The sequence below is a fragment of the Peromyscus maniculatus genome, chromosome 10 (genome assembly GCF_049852395.1).
Source record: "Peromyscus maniculatus bairdii isolate BWxNUB_F1_BW_parent chromosome 10, HU_Pman_BW_mat_3.1, whole genome shotgun sequence".
NCBI lineage: Eukaryota > Metazoa > Chordata > Mammalia > Rodentia > Cricetidae > Peromyscus > Peromyscus maniculatus.
The window spans coordinates 19,044,224-19,058,346 of record NC_134861.1 but is presented as its reverse complement, the minus strand read 5'-3'; the positions used below and the strand labels follow the sequence as shown (position 1 = coordinate 19,058,346).

At 44.8% G+C, this 14,123-nt stretch overlaps 1 protein-coding gene across 3 annotated transcripts in view; it reads right to left on the bottom strand.

Annotated features, from left to right (window-relative positions):
• The window catches only part of Egfr (epidermal growth factor receptor), a 174,073-nt gene extending 163,672 nt beyond the window's left edge, over positions 1–10,401 (bottom strand). The window contains exon 1 of one of the 3 annotated variants that reach the window (XM_015988562.3): positions 10,070–10,401. In XM_015988562.3, coding sequence (XP_015844048.1) covers positions 10,070–10,157 — 88 coding nt within the window. In that variant the 5' untranslated portion in view covers positions 10,158–10,401. The remainder of the gene's footprint in view (positions 1–10,069) is intronic. The other 2 variants (XM_015988563.3, XM_015988561.3) reach the window with 2 other exon arrangements.
• Between the last annotated feature and the right edge of the window lie 3,722 nt (positions 10,402–14,123).

Sequence of the window (14,123 nt, the reverse complement as noted above, 5' to 3'; positions counted from 1 at the left end):
TGGTTTTTATATGGGGAATAATTTATAGACATGGTCATTTTACGACAAATTTAGAGTCAAGGCAAGTTTCCAAACACCTGTCTAGGAACTCTGAACTCCACACAAGTGGTTTCTTTTGACCTCTGGCATGGTGGGTGCCCTTTATCCCACAAATGTAGCACATTCTGGCTGTGTAAATGTCCCTAGTATGCTTTCCCTCGGCAGAGTCAGAAAACTCCTGGCTGTTTTTGCCTTTATCAGTAAGTGATAAAACCATTCTATTTCACAACTAGAAAATACAGAAGCAGACACAGGTTCTGTAAGAGACGAAGTTCTGGGCAAGCCGGCAGGCATCTGGGACCAACAGATGACCAGATGCGTTCGCTGTAGAACAATAATAGTGATTATAATGATAGAGCATTAGATAGTCAGAGTCCAGACAGGGGTGCAAAGCTAGCTTTATCAGCCATGAGCACAAATAGCCACTTACCCCAGATTGGAGTGTGTGTTGTGTATCTGTGTCATGGTTCCTATTTACCCCACAAGTTAGAAGCAATCCAGAGCATATCAAGACTCTGCTTATTATATAAGACAGCCCAGAAATCTGTGCAGGTGACACTCAGAGAGTGGATAAAGCTTTCTCATGTGCAGACACACTTGTTTCCTTGGAGACCCATTGCACCTGAACCCAGCTATGCGAAGCTGCTTCCTCGGGCAGACACCGACTTAATGATTTAATTGTTCTATCTGTTAAGGATGACGCCACTAAGTTGGCATGTTTGACGTCGTTTTTCCAAATGTCTGGGTATTAATTAACTACTATCTGCTCTGTGGAAGGGTACTCTTAACTGATCTGGGGGCCTTCCCTGGCTTAGCAGCACTTCCTGTGAGCGTGATATGTTCAGTACCACGAGGCCAGCACTCCTGCCAGTGCGTTACATGCGCTCAGAAGTTCCCTTTTAATTAAAACCTCTCATTTAAATTCTGTTCAGAAGTCACTGCCCACGTAAGGTCTGCTAGGCTGCGGAGTGCATTCTGCACGCCTGAGCTCCCCACCATCACAGCTCACCCGTGGCTACTGCTGCACCCTACCTGCTGGCTCGCCATCCGGACGAGTGAGTGTAAGCCACAGAGGAAACACATGTCTAATCTCCTCTCAAAATAAGGTTTGAGGAATTCTAAACTTTCTCTGCTCTAAAGAGGAGTTTTAAAAACATACATGAAACTAAAAAAAAAAAAAAAAATTCCAAGAGAAAGACTACACAATTACCAACTCACCTTCCCTTGCGTCCTGACTTTCACTGTCTGCATTAGCATGCACCAAATCTTGGGTGTATGCCTTTAAATAATGACTACCCTCCTTAGATTGTATATATGTCTTATATTTTTTGCACCTGAGCAACATTATTAATATTTAGTGGCTATTGCCACACCTATTGCCCAACAAAACTAAAATTCTCTTAAAGCCAAGAGTTTAAGGACAATAGTATGCCGTGGGAAAGAGTGGACTCAGATGGTCACCCAGCTGGGACCTTTCTCACTCAACTGCCTCTCCCCTGAGTCAGGCATATTATTAGGTTTGTGTTCAAAAAGGTGAAATCGAGGTGAAAACCCGAGGGACTTGAACTGACCACGGATGGCATTCCTCTTCGCCAAACTGCTCAGCTTTCTGCTCTACCTTGGCTGGGCAAGCTTTTGTTTTTGACTGAAGAAAAACTGGCATATGTTTTGGCAGGTAACTTCCGCATCACTTTCAAAGCCCAATTATTAAAGCTGACTTGCAACCAACATGCCTGCTCATTGAAAACATTTGTATATTTGAGGTGTTCATTATCTCTGGGTTGAAGAATCAACCTATCTTCCCAGTGACATTGTCTCAACCGACCATGTAGGATAATAACCAAAGATCCATTGCTCAACTGACATCCGGGACTTTCCCCTGTTTCACGTGACAGTCGTGAAACATGAACGTGCTCTGCAGGAATTTCTGCTGGAGCCTTAAAAAGTTTCCACTGTGAGGAATAAGCTGTGACAAAATGTTCCTTCCTTCTCAGTGAAGGAAAATAACACTGTGCTTAGAAACGTCTTTGGGGAAAGGTACCTCCCAATCCGAGAGTGATCTACTCACGTCACAGTCCACATTCCATTCATTCAACCAACACAGTTCCTCTGGGTGAATAATTTGTTGGGTATAACAATTTCTCCTTCAAAGTTGATGCTCACAAGTCTTGCCCCAGACAGAATAGTTTTGATAAAGGGTATTATGTAGAGAACAAACCATCTTTGTGTGTGTGTGTGTGTGTGTGTGTGTGTGTGTGTGTGTGTGTGTGTGCAATTTGTTGTCTTGTTTCAGAATAGCTGTTTCAAAATCTACTGAGTTTAAGTGTGTGTTTTTCTTTAAATTATAGAAATGACCCAATGACCCCCCATAGACCCAGCAGCTGAATGACCACATGTTGTCACAGGCATTGCTGACCATCCCAACAGCTGAATCAGCTGCTTTGATCCTCATTTTTCTTGCAAGTATTTTTAAGCCTGTCAAACTGACAGCAGCTATGATCCAACAGGGAAAAAAAGCATATTTCTAAAGTGAATCTTGGGCCAGCAGGATGGCTTAGAGATGGTTGCTACTAAGCCTGAAAACCTGGGTTTGATCCCTAGGATCCACGTGGTGGAAAGAGACAGCTGATTCCCACAAATTGTCTTCTGATCTCCACACTCAGACAGTGGCACACACACACACACACACACACACACACACACACACACACACACACACACACGGTAAATAAATGGTGTAACTTGAATAAAAAAGAAATTAAATATTTTCAAAGCTCAAAATTATATTGCCCTATATATTATGGAATGTGCAGTTAGAACACATTATGTAGAACAACGAAGTATAAGAAAATGCTTCAGAACAAAAGGAGAGCGAAAACAAGTACAGAACTGTGCGGAAATTGCAAGCGGGCATGAAGTGTAAGTAGCAATGGGGCAGTTTTGAAGAATACCTTGTGTCTCTTTCTTGACTTGAATGCAGAATGAAAAGTGATAGGATATACCAACAGCTCAAACAGTGATGACTCAAGGGCAGAGGAAGGAGAAGTCTTAGGAGGCAGCACAACCGAGTGTGAAAAGCACCCAGCACCAAGACACTGACCCAAGTCTCAGCCTTAAGTGTGAGTTCTTTGCTTTCAAATGAGCACAGTTACCTGTTTTACAGGATTGTCAGGGGAGGAGAGACATGAGTGCTCAGTCAAAACTGTAAGGTGCTATAGGAATGCAAAGTGTTCTTAGTATGACGACATCAATATTCAGCATCTAAATTACAGGCCAGCACACTTACTATTGACATGTACTTTAAGGACGTGTCTTGCCTCCATGTGGATTGGCTTTTAATTTCATGGAGGTTTTTAGCTGCAGGGAGTTCCAGGAACTCCTGGTTTTGTTACATTGTGGAAATTCAAACTGAGAGAAGTTCCAGGTAGTGTTCTCTTTCCCTTACAGAGGCACTACTTTTCAAAGAATGAAATATAAGTATAATGCATACTTGTACAAAAAATATTTTGAACACTGAATTTGATAGTGACTTTCAAAATTTTGCTAGTTAGTTTTTCAGTCATTTGTCGTAAGTTTTCAGCAGCAGTCATCTGTTAAAATCTTCCTTTGTAGTTTGCTAATTCATAACAGATTTCCAAACAGAGAGAGGGAGAGAGACTGAAAAAGGAAAAGGAAGGGAAGGAGGAGGAGAGGGGAAAGAGGGATGTAAAAATGGAAGAAAGCATGAAGGCAGTATGCTAGTCTCATAAATATGTTCCACACATACAGTTAATTAAAAGTCAGAAAATTGTCAGGAAATCTCAGAGCTTAATAAAGTAATAACTACATTGAAGGATTTCTGATATTCTATTAACGATATTACAAATCAAAGCCAATGGAAAGATGTGGGATGCATCATATTTTAGAGTTTTGACGTTAGTAAATCACCTTTAAAGCTAAAAGAGAATTATTCTCCAATGGCTACAATTTGCTTTCCTGTAAGTCACCTGAACTTGATCAAAAAGTTGATGAGATTAGGCTCCCTGTGGACTTATTTTCTGTGTGAAAAAGTCAGGGGACTGAGGACTACGGTCCAACGAGCAAGAGTGCTTCTTGTGCAAGCTAGAGGATCTGAGTTTGAGTCCCCATCATCCACAAAATAGCCAAGCATGGTTGCACACAACTGTAACCCCAGCACTGGAGGGTAGAGGGAGGTCTATCCCAGGAGCCTTCTCATCAGCCAGCCTCACCGAAATGACAGCTTCTGGTGAGAAACCTTGTATCAAGGAAAGTTCCCCTCTGGCCTCTGCATACACATGGGCATGAATACCTACCTGCATAGTTAAGTGCATGCAACACACACATGTAAAGCACATACCACATAGGACACATGTCACACATGTCACATAACACACACATAAACACACACACACACACACACACACACGTAGGAAAAAGAGAAAGAATGGATGATAGGGAAATGGTTATACAAGTGTAAGGCCCTGGGTTTGATCCCCAGAACCTACAGAAAAATGCATAGTTGTAGTGGTATGTGCTTGTAACCCCAGCACTAGAGAGGTGGAGACAAAGGGATCCCTGCAGCTTGCTGGCCAGCTAGCCTAACCTAATTTGCTAACCCCAGACCAAGGGCGGATGCTAGATGGCTCCTGAGGGGTAATAGCAAAGATGTCTCCTACCTCCCTGTGCATGCACATACAAATACACGCACATACAAATGAATACACATTTGTATATACATACACACACTCTACACACATATAGCAGGAAACTATTTCAAATGCTTATTATTGCTTATCTTTCTAATGCTATACTAAAATATAATTTATGTAAGAAAATCTAGTTGAGGCATTCGACTTTACAAGTTAGTACTAGACACATATTAAAAGGGCTCCTCTAAATGACTGTGCTCAGCACAATTTTAAACACATACAGTGGCTGATAGGGTATGAGAATAAACCAGGCAATGAGTGTATACGTTGAGAAAGCTAAATGTGATTAAATTAAATCTCCCCACAGCTTGTAAGCATTCAGTATTTCCCTTTAAACAAAAAACAAAACAGGTTTTGACATCTGAAACATTCTTTTTAAAAAACTTTTGAACTCCTTCAAAGTGATGTGAAATGCTCAGGGACACCTGTCCTTAAGGACTTACACAAATTCAATAAATGATTCTTTTAGTTTTTTTTTTTTTATTTTTTGAGATGATAATATAATTACAATCTTTCTCCCTTCTCTCTCCCCTTCAAACCCTCCCACCACCCCTTTCTCTTTCAAAATCAAAGCCTCTATTTTTATTCATTGTTATTGCATGCATATATGTATACACACGTATTCCTAATATTCAAGACATTAAAATATTGAAAAATTTGTGACTATAGGCAAAGAAACCACACCATTCAGTTTGCCACACACAAATCGCATTTTGTCGTTCATTGAGATCGTACACAGTGCATCAGTGTTATCCCAAAGTGGAATACAGGAGGGGAGCATTTGGAACAGTCTTAGCAAAAGTATGTGAGGAAATGCAGCTGCGAAAGCAGTTATGACATCACCCAGCCAGTGCATGCACGCTCACTTTAACAGTAAAATGGTCTGGTATCACATTTCTACCTTCAAAATAAAATCCTTTACAAAGTCTCTCGAAACACCTGCAAAGTAGACAGAGATCCTTGGTTACATTCCCTCTTACACACAAGCAAAGTGCCCAAGCAAATAAGGCCAGCAGCCATACTTTTCCTTATTTGCTATGAATCTACCTCTTTGTTCTAAATGATCTGTAGAAATAAACAGGTGAGTGTGTGCAACAAATGCATCTTCTAATTCACAAGGAGCAATAGCTAAATTTGGGAGACTTTTTTGGGGGCTCCTTGTGATTCAATATGGATTTATTTCGCCTACAATTAAGGAGACTGACTCTGATTTCTGTAACAAGAGTTTAATAAAACATGTAATATCATTATTTTGTTTATTCATAGCACGGTTTAGGGGAGAATGTTGTTGCATGGAACACTTCAAAAGCTCCCAACTACATCCTAGAGATTCTAATTAGTTCCTCATATTTTCTTGTTACTTTTTAAAAAATAATAGCATTTATTGTAAAATGCAAATTGTGTCACTTCTCACTTCACTTTTGACAAAGTAATGTTCTTTAAAGTGCTTTAGGAAGGTATAAATCGTTAGCACGCACCATATCGGACTTCAGGGTTACAGAAGGCTAGGAAAGGTGGGCTGCTGGGAGGTGCTGGGGCTACAAGAGTTTCTACACTCTTCCTCTTTTGTTTGAGATTAGCAGAAATCTTGTGGAGACTCAGTCAAACTATGTCTTTTTGGAGAAACCGTTCCTATCTATCGTGTGGGCAGAATTAGGCCGTCTCCTTTGTGTGCTCTAATGGAAATCTCAAATGACATCTGTTGTCAAACACTGCCCTGCAGGGCACTGTACACACATACCTTCCCCAGCTCAACCAAGGTGTAAGTCCTCTGGAAGGGAGCACCATTCCCCCCTTCGTCAGGTGTATCCCAAATAACACGAGATGTGCTTGTGGAAATGGCTGTGCTCACACCCTGGCATGCTTGGGAACCTCTTAGAAGGCTTTTTGTTTGTTTGTTTGTTTTTGAGACAGGATTTCTCTATATAACAGCTCCAGCTGTCCTGGAACTCACTTTGTAGACCAGGGTGGCCTCGAACTCACAGAGATCCCGAGTGCTGGGATTAAAGGTGTGTGTGCCACCACCATCCAGCATTAGAAGGCTTTTTGATTTGATTATTATTGTATAAAACAGTGATTTGATGCTAACTTAAGATGTGGGCATCTGCATTGGAGGGTGTGCAGCAATTTATAAACATTATGACAATAACAGAAACTATTAAGATAACCTTTAAACTCATAATGCCTGGCACATCTAAGGCAAGCAATAAACATTCACTGAATCTAGAAAGGAGATCCCTGAAGCCTGGAGTTTCAATGGGACTTTCCACCTAACCCAGACCTCAGACTTTGAATGAAAACACTGGCTTCCTAGCTATCAATACAGGCCTGGGCTTCCCAAGACCCAGTTCTCTGAGAGAGAGAGAGAGAGAGAGAGAGAGAAAGAGAGAGAGAGAGAGAGAGAGAGAGAGAGAGAGAGAAGGCCTTCACTTGAGAAGTCAATTGAATTCCACTTTTTTTTTTTTTTTTTTTTTTTTTTTTATCTTTAATATAACCCAGGCTTCCGAATGCCAGTGTCTTCACAGACAACGTCAGGGCAGGCTGTTGTCTACAAGGCTCTCTAGTTGATCATCCCTGCTCTCCTTACTGCTCTGCACACAGGGTCTCTTCCAGAGAGGTGCCTTCCCCTGCCATGGTAAAGGGAGGAGCTTGCTCAGAAAGACCAAGTCAATCCCCGGCCCTGATTTTGATTTAGTGACTGCATTGTCCCCATTAATGTTAATCCAGGAGACCACAGCATCCCTGAACAGGAGAGAAGGCCACTGAACAAGCAGACAGGAACTCATCCTTATCAGCCCATTTCCTGGTCCCCCTTCTCCTTCTAGCCTCTAGCCTCAACTAACCTAGCCTGGCCCTCCTACAATGAGGCAGTGGAGTTTGGAGGTGAAAGGAACTTGGATCTTGGCATCATTTCTTTCTAGCTGTGGGGGAAATCACCACACTTGTCTGCATGGTGCATGGGTTCTCCCATGCAGATGATGAGAGTTGCCACTCGTCACATGTGATGTAAGGGTAGACAACACACTGGACATAGTGTCCAAAAGTCTTCTGCTCTGAGCACAAGCAAAGATGATACCATAGACTGAAGGGAAGGGTAAGCCCCAGTCTCACTTAAGGGAGCCAGTCTGGAGCAAAACCAACAAATTAAGCAAACAAATCCTTTATCAGCAGTTTGCAGAGTGTCTCAGGTTTTCAATAATCTGCCCTTTAGAACTTAAGCCTTTTTATGTTACTTAAACAGATGAACTGTTACTTTTACTACTATACCCAGAAGCATTTGGTTTTAAAAATACCATCCAAACAGGTGAATAAAGCAGCATTTCTGTTTTACCCAGAAACAAATCTGCAACCACGAATAGTGTTCAAAACAGTAAGACCGAAGTGCTGAAGTGAGAAAGTGATGTTCTACCTGGCCTCCAAGAGGGTAATTGAAACTTAGGAACGCGAGTCCCTCCTGTGGGCAGGGACAGATGCCACCCAACTGAGAGTACCCTGGAGTTAGCTGTGCACAGTTACTGACTGTCACAGGCAAGGGGAGGGGAGCCCTTCTGCTAAGGAAGGTAGGAGAAAAGCTTCCCACTGATCCATCAGTGAAAAAAGTTAACCCTGATTACTGACATCATCCCTGCTTTTTTCCTGAACTCCAAGATTGCCCAGACTCCTGAGAGCCCAAAGCAGCTCTGAGGATTGGCATGCAGGCTTCCTGGAGATGTTACCAGTCTTTCCTCGATGGCAGCGAGTCTCAAACCAAACACTCCAAAAGTTTTTAAAACTAATTCTCACAACAGACCAGTGCAATCTGAACGTGCGGAGTGGGAGCTGAACACTGGAGGGACGGGGAGTAGTTTGTTTTGCTTGTTTGATGTTTAATCCCAAATGATTTCATTGTGTAGTTAAGTTTGGGAAACTGAGTCTTACACCCCCTCCAACAGAGGCGCCCTCAGCACCAACCCCCAACTCCAACTCGGATGCCGATGACATCAACAGCAAGCGCAGACCTGACTCTTGGAACCCGAGCGGCTGGATTTTGAAATTGTGCAATTAAACCTTCTGAGGCATGTTTCTCGTGTCAAGTGGGTTTATGGTCGGGTAGTCATGAAGCCAGACTTGTCATGTTCCGTCTGGACAGTTGGCACATGTGATCCAAGGACATCAATCCGTTTCTTTTTAATTAGGGGTTATATTTTGGTTGGCCCGATATCAATCACTTCATAAGGGCAAAAAGAAAAAAAAATTAAAAGAAAAAAATCCCAAGAGGAAAAGTCTCAGATAGCAAGGAGAAAGTTTGCTGTGGGCCTCATTTTGAAACACCAAGGGTGAAGCACTCACAAGCCCCAGCTGTCACAGGGCCCTCAGCCATACCATTGCAAAGCCAAGAGATGCTGCTACCCATGCCCAAGCCCTCACGGCTGGGAAAGGGCAAACTTCGGGGATCCCAGGGAAGCAGCCACCCAGCGAGACTAGCTCCAGTCTGGCAGGGAGCCCTGGTCCCCAACCAGTGCACCTAGCCTGGCAGGTCCCTGGCGTACAGTACTGTGTGACCAAGAGGCGGGACCGACCCACCCCACTCCGCTCCCCCACCTCCCTCCGCCCCGCGCGCCCTCTTTTTTGCTAGCGAAGAAGCGAATCACCACCATCACACCATTCTCTCCTAGGGGTCCCAGGTGGTTAGTCACAGAGACGTAGCCCACACTTCCAGGTCATTGCTTCAGCTCCACACCCTCGAAGGGGCGTGCAGGAATCTCTGAGACCCTTTGGTACTCAGACTGCCAGGCTCTAAGAGAACCGGGGCGGAGTAGAGAGGTGCGGGAGGGCGCGCTCAGGAAACCGCCTGTCTCAGAGACTCCAACCTCGACCGGAGCGCGCTGGTTCTTCCTCCAGTCCCTAAACTCTGGGACTGTGCGGGTGGGACTTGCTCGCCCCGCGAAAGGACCTGGGGTCTCTCCAGCTCGCTCTGACAGTACTGGGCGGGCGCACGTGCACCGATGCCAGGCGCTGCCCCGCACCACGTTTCCGCTCCCGGACGCCTACTGAGCGCTGAAAAGTGAGGCAACTAAGTTGGGAGCGGTCGAGAGCCCCGGAGCGCACAGCGGCGGTTCCCACGCTATGCTGGCAGCCCCTCTTGTCCCCAACCCGGTCTCCCTTCCTTCGGCCGCCCCAGTTTCGCCCATTCCAGACACGAAACGTCCAGTTCCTCCCACGGTCCCACTGGGAGACAGCAGAGGAGGGGCGGGCAGCTGGGTCGCAGAGTCCGGCACCGACGGCCAGAGCTCGGCGAGCGCTCTCCGCAGGGGGCGCGGGCCAGCGGGACACGCCCTTACCTTTCTTTTCCTCCAGGGCCCCACCTGCGGCGCAGAGCGAGGCCAGTAGCAATAACAGCGAGGTTCCCGTGGTCCCCGAGGGTCGCATCTCTGCCCAGGAGAGGCTGGTTTCGACTCTCCGGGATTAATCCGAGACAGACGGACTTCCACGGTCTGCGCGGTGACTGCGTACGCAACGACGCGACCCGGACTCAGGCGCGAGTCCAGGTGACCTGGCTTCGGCGGTCTGGGAGGCCGTGTCCTCTGGGACACGTTCCAGACGCCCTGGCCCGGGGCGAGCGCACTGTGCAGGAAGCAAAGGAAGGCTGCTGCGCGCTGCGCTGGGGCTGCCCAGACGTCTAGCTCGCGCGGGTCGGGACTGGGGAGGCTGGGCGGGAGGAGGAGGGACTAGAGAGAGGAGGAGGGATCGGGAGGAGCGAGGAGAAGGAGAATGGCAGGAGAGAGGAAGCACTAGCCGTGAGGATCGAAAGCAGTCAGTGACCGGAAGGTGGTGGTGGATGGCCTTGGCCGCCACCCGACCAGGCTCTGGGGCGAGCCCCTGCGGCGTGCAGCAGGGCGGCCGGTGGCCTTTGGGGTTAATTTCTGAGTGGAGACTCCTTTCCGCTGCGTTTCAGGATCTAGGCAGTCCAGCCAAATCTGTGTCAGGGTTCCCTCCCTCCCTCTGTCTGTCCCACCTTCTTCCTTCCTTTCTTTCTTCTTTCCCTTCTTCCAATTTACTGAGCAACTCGGAACCACCTCGGGTACAAAGTAGCTGAACCCTAGAGCACAGGTTGGAAAATGACACATATTCTCCTTAATTCCTCCTGGACAGCGGGATCTTAGCAGGGTCAGGCTGCCTTGGCAGTAGCGTTCCCAACCGCGCAGGCAGAGAGGGGGGTGCCAGATGTCTGAAGTGGCACTCAGAAGTCCGAGAGTCCTTCAAAGCCCATCAAGAACCCTCCACAGCTTCTGAAAGGAGGGCAGCCAACTCCCAGGGCCTCAGTAAATGTTTGGGAATGCAGTGAGTGTTGAGGAGCGAAAACATGGCGTTTTCTACACCAGGAACCAGTCAGGAGTGCTTGGAGAGCAAAGCAGTGTGTGTATGCATGGGGCGAATTCCTTCGCAAAAGCAAAGACTTGACACAAACAACAATTGACTTATCGCTAGAGCAGTTAGCAATGACTCGAGCTAGCCATGCCACAAACTAGCAGGCAAACTGCCAGGTATAAGTTCTCCTAGAATTTGGCCAGTAGAAATGATGCTTCCCTGAACTGCAGGAATGTCAACTAAATTGCTTCAGCAAAAACCAACTAATGTCACTGCTTCTTAACTACCGAGGAAACATCCTCTACTCCCATTCAACAGCCAGAATCCCTCAGTTCTTCGCAAAATCCCTTGGTCCCCTAATTTAGGCCCCTTTAGGTCTCCTGATTAACAGTAGTCACTGCTAACCAGTGGAGTTCAGGCCAGCCTTTTTCATGCAGCTAAAAGGGAGGTGCTCCCAACTTTCTTTCCCACCCAGCAAAGAAAGGGCTGCTGCCCAAGTTTTGCAGCTGGCATCCTGAATGGGGGCATTTCACCCAGCCTGTGCAGAGCCCCTCTTTATACCCTGAAACCTTCATTGTGAAGTAGAGCAGGGTTCCTTAAACTTTCTCCACCTGCAACCGTTTTTTCGTAGTTTTTAATGTGACCATGGGTAGGGATTTAGATAAAAATAGGTGTGCAAACCAAACATCTACTAATGATAGATCATAATGTAATGTTAAGATAATTCTTTGCATACATATAACTTTACCACTTATTAAAGATTAAATCAAATTTGCATGCTAATGCAATGGATTTGTTTATTGTTACACAAAAATTAGACCTTGACTGAATAATTGATGCTGCAGGACATAGAGCATCTGCAACATTGTTCAGAGTTAATTTAATATTTTGGTTACAGTCCTCAATGCATAAGATGGAAAAAGTATATTTAGGGCCATCTTGGAAATTCCAAATCCCAAGCTAAAATTCAGTTACCATTCTTAAATGAAACTCAAGACACTAATTTTTAAAAATCAAACATTCAAACACTGTACAATCCAAACATATCCATTTGAAGCTCATGTGCTAAGGGATGATGGTGGGAGAATATTAAGTTTTTACTTTCTGTATTATCATATTCTTCTTCTGCAAGAGCCTGCAACTGTATGTCAGGTGAAACTTCTACGATCCACACTATATGATGGTCTTGCATCTGCACTGAGTTTTTGAGCAGCATTTCTTGGTGCTGCATGCTGTAAGAGCATGCACAGAGCGGGGTGTGCACGATGTGTGTATGGAAGCAAGACTTTGGTGAAGTGTCGTGGGGCACCACTGAGAAGCACTGCCAGAAACCCCACTGCAGTCATTGTGTGTTTTGAATTTTTGAATTAAATTTTGGTCATAGCCATTCAGAAACCCTTTACTGTTACACCTTCCTTCCAGAGACACACACTGTGTGTGTGTGTGTGTGGGGGGTGTACTCGTGTTTTCTGCTACATGTTCCATTAACTTGGATCAGTTTTTAAAGTAGCATAATTATAAGGGGGAAATGATAGAAAAGCAAACAAGAAACCACAAGAGCACAGGATGAAGACAGAAATGAGTCTGAAAAAATCTGCAGACAATGAAGTCTTGCATGCTCACTTAGAGAGGACCACAAATCTGGTTTGAAATCATATTTCCTATCAAGGAGTCTAATAAGTGGGACAAATCATAATGGGCAGATGATGAAACAGAAACAATAGCTGCAAAAGATTCTTAAGAATACGTAGAAATTTCTTCCATGCACCCCTAAAGGAGGATTGTCTCCCAAGACTTCAGGATTCCCTCTATGTCAGTTCTATGAAGAAACAACCTTCATAAAGCTGTTGGTTAGAATGCCCCTCCATGTGACCTAATTGCCATCCAGCACCTAGAAACAAAGTTCCTTCAAGGCCATCAAGAAGGGGACAATGGCCCGTGGAAGTTACAGAGCACAAAACTAGAACATCTTCTATGGAATGAGCTTCCCTTTAGGACAACTACATGCAGTATGGAATCTCCCAGAACTTCCCCTTAGAACACATACATGCACCATGGAATCGTCTGAGCCTTATTAATGAAGAGTAACATTATGATGAATTTTTACTGGTTGGCAAGTCCTGGAATTATTGATGCTTACGTTAAGTAAAGGTGGTCTGGGCAGGCTGGCAGAAATGACTTCTGGAAAGAACAGAGGAGCCTTGCACAGTCAGAGCTTTGCACATAGGCTCTGTGAGAGTAACCCAAGCAGTTACCCAGGTGAAGTACTCTCTGTTGCCACATCATCCAGGAATGGCAACAGCAGTCTAGAATGCTGAGCTCCAGTGAGCTATCAGCATATCTGCTGACCCTGAAACTAACTTACATCTTTGTTTTCTTCTTTTAATGTCAGGATGGCACGTGGTTCCGAAAGGATAAAGAACTCCCCGGGTCCTGAGATCTGCTTGCTGTTGTGTGATGCAAGTTGTGTTCCAAACATATTCTTTATTGCCTCTTCTAAACCTGAGCTGAATGTTGGCATCACGACTCCAGATTCTATTTCATCATATCTCCAAATATTTTTAGATCAAATGCAACCGAAATTTTTGCTTGGCCAAGGAAAAAAATTCTGAATAAAGTCCAGACATGACATACTAGCAAAAACATGTTAGGATCACTTTCTCCAACAAATCTCTCCAGTGTGCCCATCTTTACATGACAAGCTGTTCATTCTCTGCCAGATACAGTAGGCAAGCAATTTTTTTGATGAGTAGCTAAATTAGAAGCTTTTGAGTGGGGTGTGTTGAATAGGAGTTTAATCTTCCCTAAGAGTAACATGGAATTGAATTTCCCCAATTCATACATTCCATGGGAGGAAAGACAGGTTGGGTGAAGACAGGAAATAAGGTGAAGGTATGAGGGTCTCCAGCATTTTTGTTCTCCTTCTTGTTTTGGGAATTGATGTTTTCATTTTTATTAGTTGAGAATTTTGTCCAACGTATTTAACTCACACCCACCTTCTGCCTCCACTACTTGCCGATCCCATCC